Raw genomic sequence first — 25,313 nt, 5'->3', positions numbered from 1 at the left:
TCATGGACTATGACGAATTGATTGCTGTTGCACTTTTACTGGCGCTAAACAAGAAAAAGAGGAAACGACGTTACTGGGTACACTCGTCGAATGCTCAAAGATTATCCGAAAGTCAATTCTATCTTAAAACGGCTAAATTACGAGCATACCCAGAAGAATTATTTATTTAGTATTATAGAAAGTCCATTTAATCCTTTGATGAACTTCATAAATGTCTTTACTAACAATAATGGATTGTATTATCTGAATAAAAATTGATTATTTAATAATAATAATCAATGGGGCAGTAAAGGCATAGATATGAGAGAAATAAAAAAAAACTCATTATTTTTGGGTGTTTATTTATGTAAATATGTGTACGTTTGTTAATTGTTCAATAAATAAGATTTTTTAATAATATTTAATACAAAAATAAAAACATATATAAAAAGCCAGTCACAGGCAGGGGCGTAGCTACCGTCGTATCTGCCGTATCAATTATACGGGGCCCCCGGACCACGGGGGCCCCAAAAGTGTGTAAGGACAAAAAATAAAAACTTCCTAATTTATTTTATTTTACAAATATCAAAATTCTGAAAAGCAATTCTTTTTTTTTCCCGCCTTAAGCGTGCGTTCAAAAGTTAACAACACTCTACATCGTTATGGCGGGCTGCGGGACTTCCCCGTTTTACTTACTTCATCTTCAACTCAGCGGGGAATCCTTCATCGATATCGCGATTTACGTGTACGTTGTTGTACTTTACATTGGATATTAAACCACGGAGTTAGTAGCAGCATAAGGGGGGGGGAGAGGGCGGTCCGCCACTGGTACCACGTCTCGGGGGTGCCATCTTGGTCGACACATATCTGCACGACCAGGATGGCACGGGCAGAAGGGACAAGTCACTGAGGGTGCCATTCTAATCTGCAAAGCCTAGGTTCACTACCAGTCACTGCATGCTATTCAAAGAAGACGGATTGCAATCCATACAAAATTGCCCCACGTCCTATAACAATGTGACGAATCTCAAAAAAAAGATAAAAATGTTAAAAATAATATTGCATACTCTCTAATTTCTTTTTTTCACACCTTCATATGAAAAAAATGCTTTAAAGATTGTTTAGGCGCTGTTACGAAAACATCGTTCATGGGACTATTTATGGAATATTTTAATAAATTATTTTTTTCTCAAAACTTAAAAATTTCACACTGATTTTTAGGGTATAGTTAGAGAGCTGATATTTTCACAGATGATGTATTTCTGTTGCCGCTATAACAACAAATACTGAATCTATCTACTCTACTCTACTAAATATAATCTACTGAAAACTAGAATTAAATAAATATTTTGGGCTCCCATACAACAAGCATGATTTTTTTGTCCGTTTTATAAATAATGGTACCTACGGAACCCTTCATGCGCGAGTCCGACTCGCACTTGGCCGGTTTTTATAAAACATGTTTGGGTTTTTTATATCCCAAATTTCAAAAATAGCTCTTTATAAGTTTGCAATGACCCGTTTCCGGTTTCTTTACGTTAAATTAAACCTAGCAAAAACCACCACGAATGATTTCTACACGATTTTTAAGTACTTTTATTTACAATTTTAATCCATAATTATTTGGTGCTCAATAGTTAGTCCGCTGCGGGTGCCACCCGATGCTACGCCGCCACCGCACGGAGTGCAGTGTACTGTTTATTTACGCGCTTTATATAAATGTGCATTAAATGAGTGAAAGGAAAATAGATTATCCCAGCGGCGCTGAGAAAAGAAAAAGTTAACAGAAAAGGGAAGAGGTTATAAAAAAAGTGCCATATAAGGGCCTCCAAACAATTTTTTTATACGGGGCCCCGACAAGGCAAGCTACGCCACTGGTCACAGGCGGGCTCTGAATGCTCTGATACACGTCCATTCGGAACAGGGCTACCTTGATTCAGAATGAAAATTTCCGTATGTGTGCGGCGGTCGAACCAAATTGTTCGCGAGCGCTGCGTTCGGAATGACGTCATTAGGTTTTATTCCGTTTTGAGTACCGGAACGCACGGAGAAAATTTTAAACCGAATGTCAGGTTTTTTTCCGTCCGGAAAAAGTAAGAAGGTGTGCGCTCTTGTGAACATTTTGTATGAAAAAAGAGCATTTCGATTTCCGAATCTGAATTCCTGATCAGGAAACCGTATCCGGAAACCGGATGTCTACGGCCGGGCTTATAATATTTTCCGCATATTGCCACATGAAAAAATAAATATATAAAAAAATACAAAAATATCAATGAATTTTTTCATTCACCATTGTTCAAAATCAAAATATAAACTGGTTCATTCATTGATCATTCACGCAGTTTCTGTCAAAATAGTTTATTGATTGAAGTTAGCAACTTTTTAAAATATTTGTGTTATTTTGGTGATTTCCGCATCTTCAACCTTGTTTTCGGGGTAGAAACAGTTCAAGGTAAAAATATCTACGTACCGTAACATAAATTGAAACCGTGGTAACAAAAAACATGTCTTGTTTATGAAGTCAATGACTTCATGATATATTTCGGCGACCTATTTTCGGCAAGTTTATTTTGAGAATTCAATTTAACGTAGTTCCGGATCGCCGCTAGTTTATATTAGAAAGCCAGACGTATATTGATTCCTATTTTGTTAATAATCGTCAGTAATAAGGTTTATCTCGGTAACTATCATACACATTACACGCAATTAAATATAAGTAAAACAGTAACAGTATTCAAACATTTTTAATATTTATTTCAGTCCTGTCTTTGGATTAAACTTCTTGGCTGGTTGGTTACAATTTGAAAGGAAAACTGGAGCAGGTGAGCCACTTAAATTTTTACACACCTAATGAAACAATGTTCAGAAGTAGGTATATAATGTTTTCCTATTTGTTCATGTCTCAAATAAATACCTAAGTGCGATGCTTTTGTAATGCCTACCTATTGGCACCACATTCTTTTCTATATCATTAGAAAAAAAGTACATTGCATTTAGATTACTTAAGTTTTACATAAAATATATTTAAAAAAAAACCTTTCAGAAAAATCTCCAAATGCAAAATCTAGGGAAGATGATAACAGAACAGCTCCGCAATCCAAATGAGCTGGACATCAGCCTCCGGATGGAGTTCGGACCTTTTGAGACAGTTCACAAGTGGAAACGCATGTCCGAGTGTTACGAATTCGTTGGGGCAAGGTATGTTTTAGATTTTAGACCTATTGCAGGTGTATAAAAAACGTCAATAGCTGGGTGTATGGTTCGAAAAAGTCTTTCTTGAAATTCTGATGAAATCTATTTAAAAACCAATATTTATATAATACAGATAAAAAATTTACATCTATACCAATGTTATAAAGAGGAAAACTTTGTTTGTTTGTAATGAATAAACTCAAAAACCACTTTGCTGATTAAAAAATTCTTTCACCATTAGAAAACTACATTATTTGCAAGTAACAATATTACTTGGACTATAAAGTCTGAAATCACCAACCTGCATTGAGCAAGCATGGTCATTAATGTTTAATCCTTCTGCGGGTGAGAAGAGGCCTGTGCCCAGCAGTGGGATGATAAAAAAGCTGTGACAGTAACAGTAACAATATTAATACTTGTTCTTTCCCGAAATTCATGTATTACATGAAACCTTTTTACTAACCACTGTTTTCAGGCGAAGTAAACACACAGCGGTTGCGTACAAAGATGCCATATACGTGTTTGGTGGTGACAATGGCAAGTCCATGTTAAATGACTTGATCAGGTTCGATATACGGGAGAAGTCTTGGACTAAAACTGGCTGTATGGGAGTGCCACCCGCTCCAAGGTATCATCATTCTGCTGTGGTGAGTATCTTACTTACACTACTGGTATTTGACTTAATCCTAACTAATATTATAAATGTGAAAGTAACTCTGTCTGTCTGTCTGTCTGTCTTTTCTTCACGCCTAAACTACTGAACCGATTTGTGTGAAATTTGGTACAGACATAGTTTGGAACTTGAGAAAGGACATAGGATAGTTTTATTTAAAAAAAAAAAAAAAATATTCCGGACATATAGCGCCATCTATTGGTCAAACCAAAAATATGCCGGAAGTCACTATATCATGCGAACGAAGTCGCGGGCAAAAGCTAGTATCAATAATAATTCAATATTTGTGTTATAAATGTGAAAGTTAAAACAATTCATTTTATTCATAATTTTTAAATATTGTAAAAATTATGAAGTACATAATTTGTAAATATTGCAAAAATTATGTACAAAGTGAATCATTTACATCAATACTAATGTTTATTTACTTAGTTTGTGAGAATGTATGGATGTGTGTTCTTTCACGCAAAAACGGCTGGACTGATTTGGTTGAAATTTGATGTAAATAGATGCTACCCTGCATTAAGACATACTTTTTATGAACACACCAAGCGGGCGAAGCCGCAAGCGAAAGCTAGTATATTAATTATTATTATCTATCTATAATATAAAAATGAATCGCAAAATGTGTTGGTAAGCGCATAACTCAACAACGCCTGGACCAATTTGGCTAATTCTTTTTTTGTTGTGTTTGTTATTGTCAGGAGAAGGTTCTTATGAAAAAAAATAGGGTAAAGTAGAGAAGTCAGTTGACGGGAGCGAAGCCGCGGGCAAAAGCTAGTAATAAATATAAATGAGAATAATGTAAAATGCGGACTAATTAGAATGACTTTGTAAACTGTCTGTTCTGTCGTAGGTACATCGGTCGTCAATGTTCGTGTTCGGCGGTTACACGGGGGATATTCTGGCCAACTCGAACTTGACCAATAAGAATGACCTCTTCGAGTACAAGTTCCCCAGCGCTCAGTGGGTGCAGTGGAAGTTTACTGGCCAGTGAGTATTCAATAACTATTTTTTTTAACCTTTAATGATCAGGTACTACGGAATAATAAAGTTTCCAACTGTCGGCTACCTTTTATCCAGTTTTGGAAAGTAGTTTCTTTGGCACACGCCGAAATCGCTTTGTGGGTTTTAGAAGACTTCCACAATGCAGCCTTCGGCCTGAAAGTTTAGTGATTGATACACCCGTGCATCGGAGAGCACCTTAATATCGGTCCTGCGCCTGATCACTCTCCGGTTTTGTCGGATTACCGTCCCATCGGGTTATGAGAGTGAAGGAATAGTGAGTACACCTGTGTCTGCCCAAATGCTTGTGCACTATAATATGTGCAGTTGGCTAATCTCCTTACATAAGAACAGCCGCCGTAGCCGATAATCAGCCAGGAGGACATCATCATCATCATCATCATCATCATTTTGACCGTTGCGTCCTGTTTCAGAGAGCCAGTGCCTCGATCAGCACACGGCGCGGCGGTCTATGATGACAAACTGTGGATCTTCGCTGGCTATGACGGAAATGCACGACTCAATGACATGTGGACTATCAATTTATTGGTAAGCTTAAGCGTCATTTAGTATTGTATTGTTATATGTAGATTAAACATCATAACACACCTCCCGAGCCTTTTTCCCAACTGTGTTGGGGTCGGCTTCCAGTCTAACCGGATGTAGCTGAGTACCAGTGTTTTTCAAGCAGCGACTACCCTATCTGACCCCCTCAACCCAGTTACCCGGGCAACCCAATACCTACCCCTTGGTAAGACTGGTTGTCAGACTTACTGGTTTCTGACTGCCCATCACGACTGTCGAGTATGTTCACTGACAACCTTAGTATTCAGTTTTTTACCTATATTTTGTATTTTTGCTACTTTTCAGGGTGAGAACCACCAATGGGAGCGCATAGAGCAAAAAGGCCAGTGTCCCCCAACTTGCTGCAACTTCCCCGTGGCGGTGGCTCGGGGGAAGATGTTCGTGTTCAGCGGCCAGAGCGGCGCCAAGATCACTAATGCCTTGTTCCAGTTTGACTTTGAGACGCATACGTAAGTCATTATAAAATTCTAGTCCTATCCTACTTCCTACCAAGGACGGATCCAGCTTCGGTGCTAGTCATGTAGTCGTGATCAAGTCACAAAAATATTAATATTATTAAAATATTAATTTGGTTTAGATAATGCATACTTACTAATGTTACAAAGCTAAAGTTGCCGCCATTCGGTTTTTAACCGACTTCCCAAAAAGGAGAAAGGTTCTCAATTCGCCCGGTATGTTTTTTTTTATATACCTATTGTCTCGGACGTATTTCTAGCTTTGACAAGGGAGGGGTCCACGAGGTAAAAAAACATAACTCAGCCCAAACTGCGGCTATGTATAATTTAGTAACTGAATGCATAAGCGTTACCTTTAGTAAGTAAGCAAATACAAAAAAGTTTTTTAGTGATCCAAAACTCAAAAATTTAGTCTACCCTAGCAAAAAAAGGTAGCGTCGTTTTTAAGTCCTTTTATTAATAAGAAAGTAACTTCTAGTTTCCATATGAACTTTCTTATTTACGGTACTACTTTAAGTCCCAAAATTTTAATACATAGGCGCCAACACCAACAAAGAGTTATTTACGTTTGGGCTACATTTTAAGTAATTTTTGTTTTAAGTTCTTAAATATAACAAAAAATTTTGCGCTCGCTTCGCTCGCGCAATCAGAAGATATGTTCCCGTGTTTTTAGATTCACCAACCAGCAATAACTTATATACGATTGGGCTACATTTTACGTAATTTTTGCATTGACTTGATAACTATTAAAAAAACGGTTGTCTGTAAATTCGGTTTACTGACGATAGTCGAACGTGACAACGTCATAAGAAATTGATCGTCAGATGTCGAACGCTGCCGAAAGCGGAGGCGGATCGTGCCTCCTTGTCTCTCGTTGCGTGCACTCGCTTGCACTTCAAGCCGTAAACGGAACGCCTCAGAGCGAGGTAACGCCGCATAAGTCATGTTTTTTCGTGCGTGCAGCCGGCCCCATCGATATATAAGACGTTGTCACGTCAAAAAATTCGCGCTCGCTTCGCTCGCGCAATCGGTAACTACGTATGTCTCTGTTTTTCGTACTGGTTTGAATTGCGGTTGGAGGGCGACGCAGAAATCTCGCCCAGGGCGCTGGTAGAGTTAAAACCGGCACTGTATTCAGTTGTCGAGTTCCCTCGACCCTCTCTGGTCTCCATCATCAGGTCAGCTTCAAACCTTCATTATTGAATAGTGCTTTGAGGCATACACCTGAGTGTCAAGTTTTTACCCTATGTATGCCTACAACTTTCGAAGGTTGCCCTCGATTTTTCAGGGTTTCCATCATCAGATCCTAACCTATCTAAAAGTAGGTGGGTTTTCTGCATTCGGCGCGGTGCATGTAGGTACATATTTGTTCTGTGGGATAAGTAAGACGGATATGAATTCAATGTGGACTTCGCTGTATGATGATGATTCGCTTCGCTTCATCACTCTTCTTCGCTGGTGATTTGCCATAAAAAAGGGGTAAATATCTAGAGCCAGTCTGTTCGGTGCTGCAGCTGGAGCCGCGTGTGCACGGAGCACCTGCTGCGCTGCGCGGGCGGCGCGCCGGCGCGGCGCTACGGGCACGTCATGCTGGCGCACCGCGCGCAGCTCTACGTGTTCGGCGGCGCCGCCGACAACACGCTGCCCAACGACCTGCACTGCTACGACCTGGACACGCAGATATGGTGAGTGCGACGCCGTCCTCGGCGGCTGTTCTCATGTAAGGAGATCGGCCGACTGCGCAGGACATATTATAGTGCACGAGCATTTGCGCAGACAAAGGTGCACTCACTATTCCTTCACTCTCATAGCCCGATGGGACGGTAATCCGACACGACCGGAGTGAGATCAGGCGCAGGACCGACATTTATGTGCTCTCCGATACACGGGTGTATCAATCACCAAATTCCAGGCTCCGGACTGCTTCGTGAAAATTCCTAAATCTCACAAAGCTATTTCGGCCCGATCCGGGAATCAAACCCGAGACCTCGATGGCACTTGTGTCTGCGCAAATGCTTGTGCTCTATATGTCCTGCGCAGCTGGCTGATCTCCTTATACGAGAACAGCTGTGGTCGGAATTAGCCTTGGATGCCATTATTTGTTTGTTCTCCTATCAGGTCAGTGGTACAGCCGCCCACCGACTCTCAGATACCATCAGGTCGACTGTTCCACGCGGGCGCGGTGGTAGGCGATGCTCTCTATATCTTCGGAGGAACTGTGGATAATAACGTGCGCAGTGGAGAACTCTTTAGATTTCAAGTAAGTTACAGTATTTGTATTTTTTGTGCCTGACTTGTTCTTAAAAACAAATTGTTTTACTGTACTCCCCGGTACAGTAGGTCTTGCTATTTACCTGGAGTAAGTTTCAAGAATAAATACGTTTCTTAAATTATTGTCCACTCTCTTCTTACAAACTAAACTAAACAGCGACGTCACACTTTGATCCCCCATTTGAATTGCTCAACATCGAAAGGACACACCTACAAATTGATTCCCGTAATGACCGCCTTTTAGACAAGACCTACCAAAGCGCAATAATATTATAATAGTTCCCGTAGTTTCCCCATTCCTAGTCCATTAGCATCCCATCACAATAGCCCAAGTAGTTTTCTTCCATAGTTAGCAACAGTTTAGCACAGAACCGGGAATTCTCGTTGGGTACATTTCTATAGTGTAGACAAGGATAATCGTAAAAAAAATATCCGGGACCCTATAGCCCCGTGGTCTGGTAGAGACATACATAATAATAATAATTCAGAATCAAGTTCCATGTTTTGTAAGTAGCCATACATAGGTAGTCAAGCTTCATGTATTTGTTCACCGTCCATAGCTATCGAACTACCCCCGCTGCACGCTACACGATGACTTCGGGCGCATCCTGAAGTCCCACCAGTTCTGCGACATACAGATCCTGGTGGGGCCCGAGAAGACGCCCATCCTGGCACACCAGGCCATCCTAGCGGCCCGGTCACAGTTCCTGAGGGCTAAGATCAAGTAAGTTGAAGTTTTTGCTGGGTTTTTAGGGTTCCGTACCCAAAGGGTAAATCGGGACCCTGTTGTTTTAGCTCCTCTGTTCGTCCGTCCGTCTGTCACCAGGCTGTATCTCATGAACCGTAATAGTTACAGAGCAAAATTGTTCACAGATGATGTATTATTATTGTAAAAAAGTCGTGGTGGCCTAGTGGGTAAAGGACCAACCTCTCAAGTATGAGGGCGCGGGTTCGATCCCAGGTCAGGCAAGTACCAATGCAACTTTTCTAAGTTTGTATGTACTTTCTAAGTATATCTTAGACACCATTGGCTGTGTTTCGGATGGCACGTTAAACTGTAGGTCCCGGCTGTCATTGAACATCCTTGGCAGTCGTTACGGGTAGTCAGAAGCCAGTAAGTCTGACACCAGTCTAACCAAGGGGTATCGGGTTGCCCGGGTAAATGGGTTGAGGAGGTCAGATAGGCAGTCGCTTCTTGTAAAGCACTGGTACTCAGCTGAATCCGGTTAGACTGGAAGCCGACCCCAACATGATTGGGAAAAAGGCTCGGAGGATGGACGGATGGATGTATTATTGTTGCCAATAATATAAAATGAAAACTAGAATTTAATCAATATTTTGGGGGGCTCCCCATACAACAAACGTGATTTTTTTGTCCGTTTTATAAATCGGTACTTCCGTACCCGTAACCTTCGTGCGCGAGTCCGACTCGCACTTGGTCGGTTTTTTATATATTTTTTGGTGTATTCCCAAATCCTGTAGGATTCTTGTAAACCAAATCCAGAACCTCAAACTCACTTAAGGTATGTTTAGACTACAACATTTACTTGTAACAGAACAACGAGCCGCTCTACGATATGTTTTAGTGTATCATCCTTTTATTTACCAACTAAACATGCTTTGCAAACTGAGTTTTTGCCTGTATTGTACACACATTACACAGAAATGTTCCAGAAAATTTTGTAGTCTATACTCACTTTTAGAGTATTGGATTTGGTGTATGTATCATTGAATTATTTTTAGTGGAATTTTTCAGTATAGCTTAGAATTAATTGAATCGGTGACAATAGGCTCACTTTTAGTTCCTCTTCCTCGACATGAAAGTTTCTGATTCGAATACTATGCCATTATTGTAAATAGGTATTCAGCATTTGAGCCGAAGTATTGACGGTATAAGATGAGAAATTATATAATAGTGTCGCTTAAATCTGTATCTGTTCAAGTGGTATACTAAATTATAATGCTATAGTGTTGATATAAAAATACCATTGACTTAATTTTAAACCAAATATATAATATGTATATGTACCCATATGTACCCAGGGAAGCTCGAGACGAACTGACGAAGCGCATAGCGTCAGGCGAAGAGGAAGCCACCGAGATATCCTACAAGTCTCCTCCGCAGCTCTGCATCACGTTACCGGAAGCCACGCCCGAGGCCTTCAACATGGTCCTCAACTATATATACACCGATAGGATCGATCCCACTGAAAAAGGTAAGCACTTCCAGTGTGACAGACCCCATTGAAAAGGTTATAGGAATACCATAAGGTAAAGGATACAAAAGGGATACCAAATTTCAAATTTTTTGAGGGTAACAAAATATCTCATAGGGGAACTAACTCAAAAATTATATGAATTTTCTCCCAAAATTGGATTTAATTGGGAAGTTCCGAGTTTTCTCCGCAATTGAGCATCACGGTAGCCTAAGCCACGCCCGAGGCATTCAATATGGTGCTCATTTACATACACCAGCAGGATCGATCCCACTGAGAAAGGTAAGCACCATCTTCCAGTGTGACAGACCTTGAAAATGTAATAGGAATACAAAAGGTAAAGGATAAAAAGGGATACAAAATTGCAATATTTTGAGGGTAAACTAAATCCTAAACCTTATCAAAAATTCTCTCGAAAATTATATTGATTTTTTCTCAAAATTGAAGTTTATTGGGAAGTTCCAAGTCTTCGCAACTGTGCATCACGTTACATCAAAGATTTAGATAATTGGATAGGCTGGTGTTTATTGTTTCCTCTCTTTGCACAAAGTCCAAATTTAACGCGGACGAAGTCGCTGGCAGAAGCTAGTCATAAATAAAAAGTTACGATTCAACAACTCGGTATCGTAGGTACAAGCAAGTGTTAATTTAGTCTACGAGATTAAAAAACCTTAACCGTCAAATCCGTAGCGGACCCCAATCGGGGTCTGAACATCAATGTTACCGTAAGCTCGGTTTAGACCCCAATTGGGGTCTTCGAATCAGTCATACACTTTCCTAATTATTTACGCTCATATTTATTTTCTTTCCAATCAAACCACATTTGTGAGTACTAAATAAAATAACTAAATAAATTTAAATTATTTTTACGCATTCAAACCTTTCATATTTAGCATCCCGTTAGAAATATACCTTTTTAAAATCCAATCGTAATTACCGGGAATTCTGATCGAACTCGCCATGTTTGTTTACATTAGTTGTTTTTTTAAATTTGAAGACGCATAGACAAGATGGCGACGGTGATAGAAGTTTTGCATCGAATGATCCGATTCGTTAAAAAAAAGAATCGATTTAATAATTTTATATAATTTGATATTATAATATTACTAAATTGCACTTTTGTATACTTACCATAATCTGAAAATAAATTAGGAAAAGTAAAATGACTCAATTTATTAAAAAAAAAAATTGCTAGAAAATCAGTGGTAGAAAATACGTTGTAGCCGGAATAAAAAAAAACTTCGGTTTTTAGGGTTTCTGAAGACGGCAAATGAAGACTTATTTATTTCTTCGGGTGTTTTATGTGCAGGATTCCTGTAGACCTGCCAAACTTAATGGCGATTCGTTACTTCCAACTTTTTAACTGAGCGGCAAAGCTATTTGACGAGAGCCGTAGTTAGGTGTAGCTATCGCAAAATTTTATGACGATTTTATTGTTTGAAAGGGAAAATAGTTCGCTGTTCATCGAAAGCTGGTCCAAGATGGAAAGATGGCCGCCGCCGACTTATTTTTAACCGACTTCCCAAAAAGCGGAGGTTCTCAATTCGACTGTTTTTTTTTTGTATGTTTGTTACGCGATTACTCAGCCATTTATTTATCGATTTTGATGATTCTTTTTTTGTTTGATAGCGTATACTTCCGAGGTGGTCCCATTATCATCAGGTCAGGATCTGATGATGGAACCTTGAGAAAGCGAGGGCGACTTTCGAAAGTTGCAGAAATACATAGGTTGAAATCTTATCACTCAGGTGTTTGCCTGGTAGCACTATTCAACAGTGAAGGCTTTGAGCTGACCTGATGATGGAGACCAGTGAAGGTCGAGGGAACTCGACAACTGAATATTTAAACTTTCTCGTGTTTGTGCTTATACTATTCGTATTTACGAGGCCTCTGCAACAGTGAAGGAGATGGAGACGAGAGCAGTTCGGTTGTCGAGTTCCCTCGACCTACTCTGGTCTCCATCATCAGGTCAGCTCCAAACCTTTACTGTTTCATAGTGTTATCAGACATACATCTGAGTGTCAAGTTATTAAAATTTTCGAGAGTTGCCCTCGATTTCTCAAGGTTTCCATCATCAGATCCTGGACCTAATAACAAATATGGGGAATATACCCCTTCGACCAAAAACAAAAATCCAAATTGAGAACCACCTCCTTTTTGGGATTCGGTTAAAAATATTTGGTGACTTTAAAATCAATCAATTATTATTATTGTTTCTCATCATCAAATAAGTACATTACTTTGGTAGTTACAAATTGCATTATATTTCAGAACACCAGGCTTACCCTCCGCCAAAACAAAAATCTTAGAATTGTTGAGAAATAATATAAGAATAAATTAAAATTCCGTAATAGGTAATAAAAATTCAATTAAAGTTAAAAATTATTACGAATGACGCAACACCAAAATAAATAATACATATAAAAATTGAATGCTAAAATCTTTCATAAAACTTAAATATCTTTTTTCTTAACAACAAAAGCAAATTGAACCTATAATTTAAAATTAATAAATAAAATTGAAATAAGTTGCTATTAAAAAATATATATAAAATTGGTATTCGATTATTTATAATAAATATCCGATTTAGGTATCGAATGCACACCGATGATTGAAAAAAAAAATAAAACTCTATTCCAAACTCTACTTGTCTGTGACTTTGATCTTGTAAATATTGTTCATTTTTATTGTGTATTTTATGTGCTGATTTTTTAGTTATTGAACATAAATAAGTGCACGAAATGTATTGCAATGGATTGAAAATGTTATAAATATGACGTTTGTGTTGTGTTTGAGAAAGTGATGCGATAATTTATTGGTAAGTTTTCACCAAATTTGAAATGCCTAACTTTTCGATAGACTTAAAAACACCGTAATTATTATATTTTTCTGAATTAACTGACCCCATTTGACCTTTGCACGTTGTTGTCAAATAAGTGAGCTCTAAAGTTATAGGTAAAATACTTCTAATCAGGCATTACGGACTTAGAATTCATGTGTTGAAAGTTAGTACAAATTTTTGACTTCCATGTCGCGATTCAAAATATCCCGCCGAATCAACGGTATAGTCATATGTCAAAATCTTGTCGAGCAGAGGGGTTAAGCACTATTTGCTTCTCATATCACTTGTCATTCGCAGAATCGTAGACATTGACATGGACACGGATTGCCATAAATAAAAATAGAATAGACAGACTTTGGGACTGGGCCCGGTCGGTTGCCAACTTTTGACATCAGAATTTCGGAAAAATTATGTTGTTTTATTTGCTTTATTTATATCAGGCTTATATAACAGCTTTATTATGGGATATCAATCTTCAAACTGACTTAAAACCCATCATGTAACTCGGGCGAACAATCCCGTAGCTCCGGCAGAAGTAAAGGCATCCGGTAAAGGTATATACCTCTTCCATTTTTCCCCAGATGAAGACCCAGCGTCGCCAGCAACAGTGCTCCTAGTGATGTCGGTCCTCCGCCTAGCCCTGCGGTTGAACGTGCCCCGTCTGCGCGGACTGTGCGCGCGGTTCCTCCGCGCCAACCTGTGCCTCGCCAACGTGCTGCAAGCGCTACATGCAGCTCATCATGCGCAACTGCACTGCATTAAGGAGTACTGCCTCAGGTGACAAGTCTTACATAAGGAAGAAAATAACTACTCCGCCATCTTGGATGTTCCGCCATTTTGGATTTAGAATGATGTCATATATCCAATACATAAATCCAGAAGTGTCTAGGGCCTGAGAGTGAAACCATAGGAAACAGCCAGTATTATAAACTAGTGGCGCTTACATTATTTATTATGCAACTTTTCTAAGTTCGTATTTACTTTCTAAGTATATCTTAGACACCAATGGCTGGTAAAAAGGTGAAGGAAAACATCTTGAGGAAACCTGGATTATAAAGTCTGAAATCATTGAGCAATCGTGATTGATGCTCAATCCTTCTCCGTGTGAGAGGAGGCCGCAGCCCAGCAGTGGTACGATACAAAGGCTGAACAAGGACAAGGCTAAAGGCTTACATTATTTGGTTCCCTTAGGTTCGTGGTGAAAGACTACAACTTCACGCCCATAGTGATGTCGAAGGAATTCGAGGAGATGGAGCAGAGCCTCATGGTGGAAGTGATACGGAGGCGCCAGCAGCCGCCCCCCAAGCCCAACGCCACCACGCAGAATGAATACGACGAGGAGATTATAGGTCAGACATTAGTCTTTGATGTTATTTAGATGGTACTAGCGACCCGCCCTGGCTTCGCACGGCATAACATTATTTCCCCACTATTTGATGTATGTTATTGTACATGTCGGAGGCGTCATCAGGATGGCACTATCGTCCGATATCAGATAGGGTAATCGAGCAAAGAGATAACTCAAAGAAACTCAAACTCAAACAAACTAAAAACTCAAACGTTTATTCAAATTAGTCAGAACAAAAGACAGCCCCCAAAACGCCCGCCCTTCGCCACTTTCTATGTGTTTTGGCTGGGGAGAAGAAGTGGCGGAACAAACTCCCCAGCATTACATGTCTGTTTGTTAGGTTAGAAGAACCATTACAATACAAAAATCTCAAGACACTACAGTTAGTTTAGGTACTACAACGCTAGGCAATAACATAGGTACACTACACGTAACGAAAGGCAGTAACGCGACAACACGAAGTCTCGACAAAGCCTCGACCAAGACTCGATCAAGACTGAGCTCCGCGGACGCCACGCTGACCGCCACCACTCTGCCAAGCGCGCCAAAATGTTGTTTCACCGGAAACGCCGCCAGAGGGCGTGCTTGCGTGACGTTTAGTGTCCGTACTAATGACATTCTCCGACATACATATAAACCTTCCTCTTGAAACACTCTATCTGATAATAAAAACCGCATGAAAATCGGTTGCGTAGTTTTGAAGATTTAAGCGTGCAAAGGAACGTAGGGACAGAAAAAGCGACTTTGTTTTATACTATGTAGTGATAATGTGTAGACCTGTATGCGTTAAAAGTTGAAGAGTTACTTGATCTGTGCTGAGCATGGTATAGAACAGATTTAAAGAAAAAAAAGCATTGTTCATGTTATACCGGTCTGAAACCCTTAGAAAAATGGTTACGAAACCGATAAGTAATGCGTAATAATAAAATGGTAGCCGTATGTTACGTTTTACTGACCGTCCACTTAGTTACAGCCGTTTTATCGTCCCACTGCAGGGCACAGGTCTCCTCTCACACGGAGAACGGTTGAGTATTAAGAGGACGAATTGGAATTTTTGGCGCCAAGGATCTCAATTTTTCTCAGTAAATACAAAACGGATCAAAATACAACTTGGTTACCTGAAAGTTCATGATATAAACCTTATTTTGTTAGACGTCAAAACATGATTAGGTAACTTTTATAACAGAGAAAAATATATTAATCATACCTCTTTTTAAAAAGAGATTCACATATTATGGGCAAACGGGACCGATTTAAGCCTCTTAACTTTTTTAGTAGTTGAGTATACACATACTATTTGAAATTGTAGAAGGATTTTTTATCAAATTATCATTTCTAAATAATAAAATTACAAAACCATTTTGTCGCTTACGACTATTAGTTATAAGCTAGCGCGCGTATTGTTGACCAATTCGTCGCCTTAATCTGACCACCTGACACGATTACAAGTTTACTGACCGACCACTTACCTACTTAAATCGATTAGAAATGCTATCATAGGTAATATATCTATATATTTCGAATTTTCCAGTGTTATATACTTGACAGCTTTTGTAAGTGGCGTTTCTTTTCGGAAATATTTAAATAGTTACCAATTCGGTTATCAAATAACTTTGGAACAGGGCAGAGAGCAGAAGAAGGATTAAAAGATATATTGTTTATTCCCCAGGTACTACCCTCGAACAGGACATGTCAGTACTTTTGACCAGTTCAGTGTGGTTGGCTGACGTGCGGCTGCGCGTGGGGGCAGCACTGCGGCCGGCGCATCGCTCCGTGCTGGCCGCGAGAGCTGCCTACTTCGAGGCCATGTTCCGATCCTTCTCGCCGCACGATAATATTGTTAATGTGAGTTTTATCTTTTTTTATACTTCTACCCGCGGTTTCACCCGAGTCCAGCATGGTGACAACAAAAACTACCCTATGTCCTTCTCCCGGGTCTAAGCTACCACCCCTCTAATTTTCAGCTTAAACAGCTCAGCCATTCTCGAGTTATAAAATGTGCAACTAACAGGAATTTTATTTTAAAGAATATGTATTGTTAAAGTAGTCCACTGCTGGACATAGGCCTCTCCAAGTGCACGCCACTGAGATCGATTTTCGGCTTGGGTAATATAACAATAAAATGTTGTGCACTAAAAAAGTTGCGCTAGCTACCTTCAATATTAACCCTAAACACAATTTATTTATTTATTTAACAGTTTATGTATACAGTTACAATTTTGTACAATTGTTTAATTATTTTTATATAATTACCTGTGTTGACAGTCTAGACCGCCACCTATAAATAAAAACTCGCTTTACCAATAATCAATTATATACATGATATCCTAACTACTAATGTGATGTATATTCCCCCACAGATTCAAATCTGCGACACGGTACCATCAGAGGAGGCATTCGACTCTCTACTGCGGTATGTTTACTACGGCGACACGAACATGCCCACAGAGGACTCGCTCTATCTCTTCCAAGCGCCAATTTATTACGGTCAGTATTGTCATCATCTGCTTAGCCTTTTCCAACTATGTTGGGATGCAGCTGACAACTAGAGGTTTAAATGGGGGGACTGCCTATCTGATCTCCTAAACTAAGGTACCCTGGCAACCCCTTGGTAAAGCTGGTTGTCAGACTTTCTGGCATTCTGACTACCCGTAACGACTGCCAAATATGTTGAAATACAGCCAGGACCCACCAATTTATAGTGCCTTCTGAAATACGGAAGAACTCGTCATGACAAGATAGGCACGTATCCACAAACCGACCGCATTAGGGACTACTCACACTTATTCAGCTCTATTCAGCTTATCTTCATAGAAAACAACGATTTTGTATGGAGACGCGTACGCATCCATTCAACTTTTCGCGTTTATTCAGCTTTCGCGGCAAACAAGTATAAAATGAGAACAAATGTGTTTTTATCATGCGAGTGCTTTTTTTTCCGACGTTAAAAATCAGTGTCAGACTCTTACAGACTAAAAACCGTCGTGTTCCGTCATAGGCCTTTTATGTACCAGGACCGCGGTATCTCTTTCGAACAACCCGCAGCCCCGGCAGGCCTTGGCCCTGCTGGGCCCCGCTGGGGTTGCTGACATCTCTTTGAGGAGCGCGTGGAACAACGCGCGCCGTCGACACGGGTCTGTCGTCTAGAAAGACAGAGGGACGATGAGCCACCCGCACTCACCGCCCACAGACCCACGCCTACGGTGGCCGGGAGTCATCTCGCGACACCCGGCGCCCATGGTGTCTACCTGGTCCAGCGCGGCGGCCGGGATGAGAGGTGCGAACTCTCTGGCGTTCCGCCTCCTCCTTCTCGAGCATGACCGCTTCGCAGAAGGAGGCGACGGCATCCCATTCCCTCTCGCCCCGGACCATGGCCTGAACCAGGGCCGGATGCGAGAGGTCGCCGCCGCCCAAAGCCTCGACGAGGACCCGGCGGTGCCCCTCCCATGCGGGGCACTCCTGGACTGTGTGGTCCACCGTGTCCTCGGGGCTGTCCGCACAATGGTGACACCCGGGCGCCTCCTCACGACCGATGCGGTGCAGGTACCTCCCGAAACAACCGTGTCCGGTGAGGACCTGCGTCATGCGGTACGTGAGGGCGCCGTGACTCCTCCCGAGCCACTCCTCAAAGAGGGGACTTACCGCCACGATGGTGGCGTGCCCTGCACTGGGTTGCGACAGTCGCTCCCTCCAGGCCACCATGAGATCGCGCCGGGCTCCCCGCTGCGCGACAACTTGCCGCGGCAACGGGTTTCCCCGGCGCTGAGCCTCCTCGCGCCAGTCGTACAGGCGCAAGAAGACCCTCGCCTCCAGATCCCACGGTGGCAGTCCAGCAAGTAGGCCAGCTGCTTCGCGGGAGATCGTGCGGTACCCCTAATGGATGGATTAGCCTAATGGCTATCACCCTTTGGGGCACGTTCAGGTAGTGTACAGCCCGCGGCCGTACCGAACGTGCCCATACCGGGGCCCCGTAAAGGGCCATGGACCGCATTACCCCCGCGTAGAGTTTACGGCAGGGGGCGTTTGGGCCTCCCAGGTTGGGCAGGAGCCGCTTGAATGCAGCACCTGCCTTCTCCAGTTTGGGGCCCAAACGTCGGAAATGCTCGACGAAGTTCCACCGGCTGTCGAGGACGAGTCCCGGGTATTTCATCGCCCTCTCGACGCCGATGGGAACCCCCACCGTGACTTGGGAGCCTAAAGGTGGCGCGTTCCGAAGCCCATGAAAGCACATGGCCTCGGATTTGTGCAAGGCCACCTCCAGGCCCAGCAGCTGGATCCTCTCGATTACTGTCGCAACCCCGCGCGTCATTATGTCGGCCGCCTCCTGGTGCGACCTCCCTTGTGCCAGAACCAGCGTGTCGTCAGCGTAGCAGACCACGCTGACGCCGCTAGGGAGGTCGGCGCGCAGCACCCAGGCGTAGCCGATGTTCCACAAGAGCGGCCCCAGAACCGACCCCTGCGGTATGCGAGTGCTTCAGATGGAGATCAGCGCTGATCTGCCGCATTAAGCGTTGCTTAGCCTTATGATCAATCGATTTGTGCATTAACTATATAACCGTCAGTTGCACAAAGCTCCATTAAATTTAAAGCTTCATTCAATCTATTGCTGACACTTTTTATCTTGACAAAGAACGAGTTAGCAATAGATTTAAAGAAGCTTTAACTTTAATGGAACTTTGTGCAATTGACGGTTAGCCATGAGCTCTTCTTACCAATTTTTTTTTTTTTTTAAATGATAGGTAGTGTAACTAAACACAAGTTTCTGTCCCCAGGGTTCACAAACAATCGTCTGCAAGTATTCTGCAAACATAATCTACAGAGCAACGTGTCGCCGGAGAACGTTCTCGCCATCCTTCAAGCCGCTGACCGCATGCGAGCGACAGATATCAAGGAGTACGCGCTCAAGATGATCGTGCATCACTTCGGCATTGTGAGTTGATCACCATTTTACTAAAATAAGTCAGCTTGTTGGAACATCTAAACCTTTTTCGTCTATACTAATATTATAAAGAGGTGAAATATGTAAGTTAGTATGTAGGGGGTATCTTTGGAAATGCTGGTCGGATTTCCAATTCCTCCACCTATAGATAGCTACAATGTTCTTGAGTGCCTATCCCTATGCCCAGCTATCTTTTATCCCAGTACAGGCAGTAGTTCCCACGGGACGCGGGTGAAACCGTTAGTCTATTATAAAGGAAAATAACGCCCCGAGAATATCAAACTATTCTCAAACCACCATTTGAAAGGGCTAATCTTGGCATATTCTGGTAATATTTTAATGCAACACTAATTTGTAAATACGTGACGGATACTCTACGCAGAAATCGCTCAAATTCCTTAATAAAAAAGCTATAAATCTAATTTGACCAGCTGTATGAATTAATTCAGAAATATAATTAAAAACTTTGTTATCCCGCAATAATCTACAATACCACAGGGTTACATTTCGCAGGTGGCGCGACAAGACGCGATCAAGAACTTAGCTCAACCGCTTCTCGTGGACATCATATGGGCTTTAGCTGAGGAACCTCACTTCGACTCACCACTACCAGTCCAGCCGAGGTCACTACCTTCATCGTCTTCCGCAGACACGCTCACTGACGACCCGGAGTATGCAAGACATAGATGTGGGAAATCATAGGTGATATTTACCAAATCATGGTAAGATTTCTACATAGAGAATTGTATAACCTGCTATTTGCATCAAAAAAGGAAATGAATTATGAGGATTGATGCCAACATTGTCATTGAACATCTTTGGCAGTTGTTACGGGTAGCCAAAAGTCAGTAAAGCTGACAGCCAGTCTTGCCAAAGGATATTGGGTTGCTCCTTGTAAAACACTGTTACTCAGCGGCATCCGGTTAGAATTGGTAGCCCACCCCAACATAGTTAGGAAAAAGCTCGGAAGATGATGATGCCAATATGACCGTGATAAATATTTTTTGTTGGCAAATAACAGGTTTTTATTGTCTGTGTGTGAATCTTGCATCATGGTTTTTCTGGTAGCCAGTGCCAAATAGAAGTATCATTGGAGATCTTTGTTCTATTTAATGTTTTACCTAATGTAGAATTACAGCCAGTTTCTTCATCAAAAGTAAAAGTCAAAGAAACGTTTAAAGTAAAAGTAACGATCAAATTCGTTTTTTCAAGGCTAAAGTGACAGCAAAATTAATAGAAAAAATGAATTTGACCGTTACTTTTACTTAAGACATTACTTTGACTTCTACTTTGGCATTACTTTTGATGAAGAAACTGGCTGTTATTCATGAAAACCTCTCACTAATATATCTTTGAATAATTATTGAGCAATTGACACTAAACAGATTTTTATAGTCTGTATGATAATTATCAGAATTAAAAAAAAACTAAAAACACGCTTTTTATAGAAAAACGAACTAAAAAGTAGAAAATAAATTTTAATGAATTTAAATTAAGAAAACAGAGTTAAAAAGGAGATTGGGCAAGAATGTATGAAGTTTGGTCCAAATGTCCACCACGAACGAGACCTATATAATTAAATAGTCCACTTAATTTAGAGTAACTTTTACTAAGAAAGTAAAAAAAAAACAATGCCAAAAAAAAGTTATAGCCAAAAATGTATTCTTAATTTTCGGTACTTTTGGTATGTTGTCATTATTATTTTTTATTTTATTCCACTTCTATTTCCGCACTTTATCTAAAACTAAGATGAGTAAGACACATTTGCATATAAACAGCCCATATTTTTGCCCGATGGATGTACTAATCACTAACCAATTGAGGCGTCAGAAGTGCTTGAATATACTCAACGGTGCCTGGATCTAAGATAGTTCGAAGTAACTTGTGGTGTCTTCTCTCTAATAATGAACAATTCTATTTTATCAGAAGTTACAGAAAGTACGAAAATCGAAAATCACGAAAAGTAATTGAAAAAATTAAATTGAAAAAATCTATAAAATGTTTTATTTGATTTTGCTATAACTTTTTTCTGGCATTATATTTTTTTTTACTTGCATAACAAAACATGTTCTATATTTAACGGGCTATCTAGCCATATAGGTCTCGTTCGTGGTGGACATTTGGACCGGAATCGCCCATTGTCCTTTCAATGAATATAAATTAATAATAGTGTGAATACAAAAAAAATATATTTAAAAAAAAGCGTGAGGTTTCGATAATATGTTAAAAAGCACCCCACGCTTTTTTTACTAAGTTAATTTTGCCACCGACTTCTAGGCCGATGCACCTAAAATTAGTTTTTTTTTTTGCTTTTTAGTGTTTTGGGAAGTCGGTTTAATTTTATTGTAAAAAGGTTATTTATTTAAAGCTTTTCAGTGATACGAATAATTGTCACTATCCATACAAGTTGGAAGTTCTCATCAATACAAAGAATATATGTAAGTCCAAACGAGGTATTTTACATATTCAGTTGTCGAGTTCCCTCGACTTTCTCTGGTCTCCATCATCAGGTCAGTTCCAAACCTTCACTGTTGCAAAGGTCTTGTCAATACAAATAATTTAAGCCCAAACACGAGGTAGTTTACATATTCAGTTGTCGAGTTCCCTCGACCCTCTCTGGTCTCCATCATCAGGTCAGCTCCAAATCTTCACAGTTGAATATTGCTTTTAGGCGTACACCTGAGTGTCAAGTTTTTACCCTATGTATGCCTACAACTTTTGAAGGTTGCCCTCGATTTCTCAGGGTTTCCATCATCAGATCCTGACCTGATGAATATGGGACCAACTGGCAGATATTCCGAGTCGAACAAAAAAAGAATAATGTAAATCAGTCTATAAACCTCGGAGTAATCGATGTGTATGTGTAACCTCCTCCTTTTTGGGAAGTCGGTTAAAAATGGAATAATTTTATCAAATTAGTGTATTGTCATCGGTCCTCAATAAATCTACAAAGTTTGAACGAAATCTGGCCGTTTAAAGTGGGTCAAAATCGCGCCCAAAGAAGTTGGTTACAAACTAACATACAGGTGAAGCTAATAAAAAGCGTGTAAAAATATAATAATAAATTGTATACATCATATTTTGTTGTAAATGGGGCTAGAAGTATGTAAAAGCAAATGCATATGTATGATTTGATTTGTGTAATCACACATTTCAGTAAATTGTTTTCAGACTGATTATACTGTTTGTAAAAGAAATTATATTTTCCAATTTAGGAAAGTTTTGGTATATCCAGGAATTTTGGATAAATCAAATAGAATGGTGCAAATAAAGAAATTATTGTAAATATTCTTCTAGATGTAAGAATTAAATAGATTAATTAAATATTTATAAATGTTATCTAGTCATTATCATGATTTTTATAGTATAAATGAAATAAAAAGCATTAGTAACTTGACATTAATCAATTTATTCAAGTAAAATTAACAATTAACTAATAAATTAAAACATTTTAATGATTTGTTGTTTCGCTTCATTCATACTTGTGCTTGATGTCCTTCCATAGTTTCTGGAAAGAAATAATAATACATTATTAAAACATACTAACCCAATATGGGATCAACTATTGTAGAGAAAATGTTCTACTTATGAAGAACGGCATTATAAATCTGAGGTAATTTTGTCAACTTCTATATATTCCTACGCAAAGGCCTGCTAGGTTGACAATCCGCACATCCTATGAAGACCAAATTTTCTATTAATTGTCTTCAATACACTTCGCAGTAATCCTAAGGAGTCCGAATTTACAATAATTTTATGGTCTCTATCTGCATTAATAAACAAGACCGAAAGACATCAATAAAATTAAACTTGACTATATTTTCAGAAACCTGCATAGTGGTTGTAGTATGTTTGCACATACTAGGATATAATTGAAGCCACACACTCTGGTATGTAAGCAGATATGAAATATAGAACATTATTTATGTAAAAAATAGTAGTCTTCTACAAGCTAACAGTTTAAAATAATCATAGATAGTTAATTCAAGGGCATTCTTTTGACAGGAACTTTTTGAGATCTCAACAGCTCAGCTGATCATTATCGCGGCGTAGAATGCAAGTAATAGCAGATAAAACAAAGATTTGCTTAATATCTTCACGATAATAAGTTTGTTAAATATTTATAAGCTAGAATAAAAAAATAAGATATGAGTGTGAAAATGAGGTTATTTTTCTAAGCGTCATATCGTCAGCTGTTCGACCTTATTATAGTTTTATGGGGTTTTTAGTCATAAATACAGACACAATTATCAGTAATATAACCAAGTAAATCCCTAGCCAAAATCTAAAAGAAAATTACATAACATTACTCACTCCCTTGTTTATGCTCTCGAATAGCGCTACGGAGCCTACATCGAAGGCTCTTTCGAAGAAGAATGTGCCTAGCGCTCCAGCCAGGAAGAAGGTGGAGGTTCTCTTGAACACAGTACGATTTAACGTGGCCCACGCAGACATTGTGAATCAAAATTCAAGAAAATCTCTTTTCTTGTCGAACTTGATCACGGATGGATAGGATACACCATAGACTAAAACTGAACTTTTTTTTCCTTCCCTGATCTTGTCAAAGTTGTTTTTTTAATGTTTGAATATAAGGATTTGCGCCAGAATTCGTGCTCTTGGTTTTTACCAAAGACAAATTTAAATTAAAGCGCTGTTTATTGTTAACTAATAGGAATTTAATCTAAGAGAGTTCAATGATAATTAAGGTTTCTAGTTAGAAAATATATGTAGCTCCATATGAGATAGGGAGAGTAAGGTGAAGGTCGCTCACATGCCAGGGAAGCCATGTCATGTGTTAGTTTTCTTAAATCTGCCTGAAGACCTTTGTCACGAAATTGCAACGAATGCCAGCAAGATAGTAATGGGAGAGATGGATTTTATGCCAAGACGCGTTCATCTCAAAGAAAATTTAAATCCCGAAGTGATTTCGTCTCGACGCGGGAATCAAACTCGAGACCGCTGTCATCCCGAGGTAGGCGAAGTCAGGAAAAAAGCAGTATTTACTTACTAACCATGTGGTGGATATTTAAATCAGAGTGAGTAGTTAGTTGAATCTGACTGCTGCAATCAAGCCTTGGGCCTTGCCCCACGATGTTACAGTAAAAGTTCAACTGATGACAGAATCTCAATGCTCACCTTATACTGCCGCTGCTTATGCCACCTTGCTGCTTTAAAAACTGACACATTACTTCAAGAACTCACTTTCTTTTTATGGTAAACTACACTATTATCTTGCACTGAAATAGCATCAATTTTCTTGCACCACACGTCATTTACTTTGCCACACCATATTGTCATAAAACAAAAGAAGTCAATTTTCTGTTCAAAAATTAAGTGGCCAGCAACTCGAACATATTCAACCTCTTTTACCTATATTTTCTACGATTCTCGGTTGAATCGGAACTTGCAACTTGTCTTCTTGGGAGTACCTTACACTTAATATCATAACAAATCACGATCCCTAGTGGGGAATAATAAATAAATAGTGGGATCTACGCCTTAATTCAGGATACGGGATACATTATTCGTGGCGTAAACAGTACCAAGACAATGCAACATTTCTCCCCACTCTGTCTGCCATAATAGCCATTATTAGAATTTCGAGTTGCGGTCAATTTACGCATCGGGATAAAAACTATTGTTATCCTTCTCCATGGTTCAAGCTATTTCCATGTGAAAATTCATCAATAGCGGTGTTGCCATACAGGCATAACCGACAGTTTTGAATTTATAGGTACCTACTGGAAGAAAAATCTATCTTGCGTAAAGCAGAAGGCCCCTAACAACAGTTTTTAGTTTCCTTCCTCA

At 39.9% G+C, this 25,313-nt stretch overlaps 2 protein-coding genes across 4 annotated transcripts; one reads left to right on the top strand and one right to left on the bottom strand.

Annotated features, from left to right (window-relative positions):
• The first annotated feature begins 2,270 nt into the window (after window positions 1-2,270).
• LOC110375607 (leucine-zipper-like transcriptional regulator 1) lies at window positions 2,271-21,281 on the top strand. 3 transcript variants are annotated; one of them, XM_049843055.2, is made up of 17 exons: window positions 2,271-2,431; window positions 2,740-2,801; window positions 3,023-3,177; window positions 3,647-3,818; window positions 4,701-4,837; window positions 5,284-5,398; window positions 5,720-5,883; window positions 7,404-7,574; window positions 8,008-8,149; window positions 8,721-8,884; window positions 10,204-10,376; window positions 13,800-13,995; window positions 14,410-14,567; window positions 16,236-16,411; window positions 16,927-17,053; window positions 19,339-19,496; window positions 20,004-21,281. In XM_049843055.2, exons 3-17 carry the CDS (start codon window positions 3,035-3,037, stop codon window positions 20,205-20,207), a joined length of 2,400 nt encoding a protein of 799 aa, XP_049699012.1. In that variant the 5' UTR covers window positions 2,271-2,431; window positions 2,740-2,801; window positions 3,023-3,034; the 3' UTR covers window positions 20,208-21,281. The 3 variants fall into 3 exon arrangements, with proteins under 3 accessions (XP_049699012.1, XP_049699014.1, XP_049699013.1); XM_049843057.2 differs by having other exon boundaries at window positions 20,019-21,280; XM_049843056.2 differs by lacking the exon at window positions 2,271-2,431 and adding an exon at window positions 2,447-2,659.
• Window positions 21,282-22,894: 1,613 nt separating this feature from the next.
• LOC110375622 (cytochrome b-c1 complex subunit 9) lies at window positions 22,895-24,042 on the bottom strand. Its single transcript, XM_049843135.2, has 2 exons — window positions 23,820-24,042; window positions 22,895-23,013 (listed from the first exon to the last, which is right to left on the bottom strand). Exons 1-2 carry the CDS (start codon window positions 23,958-23,960, stop codon window positions 22,978-22,980), a joined length of 177 nt encoding a protein of 58 aa, XP_049699092.1. The 5' UTR covers window positions 23,961-24,042; the 3' UTR covers window positions 22,895-22,977.
• Between the last annotated feature and the right edge of the window lie 1,271 nt (window positions 24,043-25,313).

This window comes from Helicoverpa armigera, chromosome 22 (genome assembly GCF_030705265.1).
Source record: "Helicoverpa armigera isolate CAAS_96S chromosome 22, ASM3070526v1, whole genome shotgun sequence".
Taxonomy (NCBI): Eukaryota; Metazoa; Arthropoda; class Insecta; order Lepidoptera; family Noctuidae; genus Helicoverpa; species Helicoverpa armigera.
This window is presented reverse-complemented; position numbering and strand designations above follow the sequence as displayed.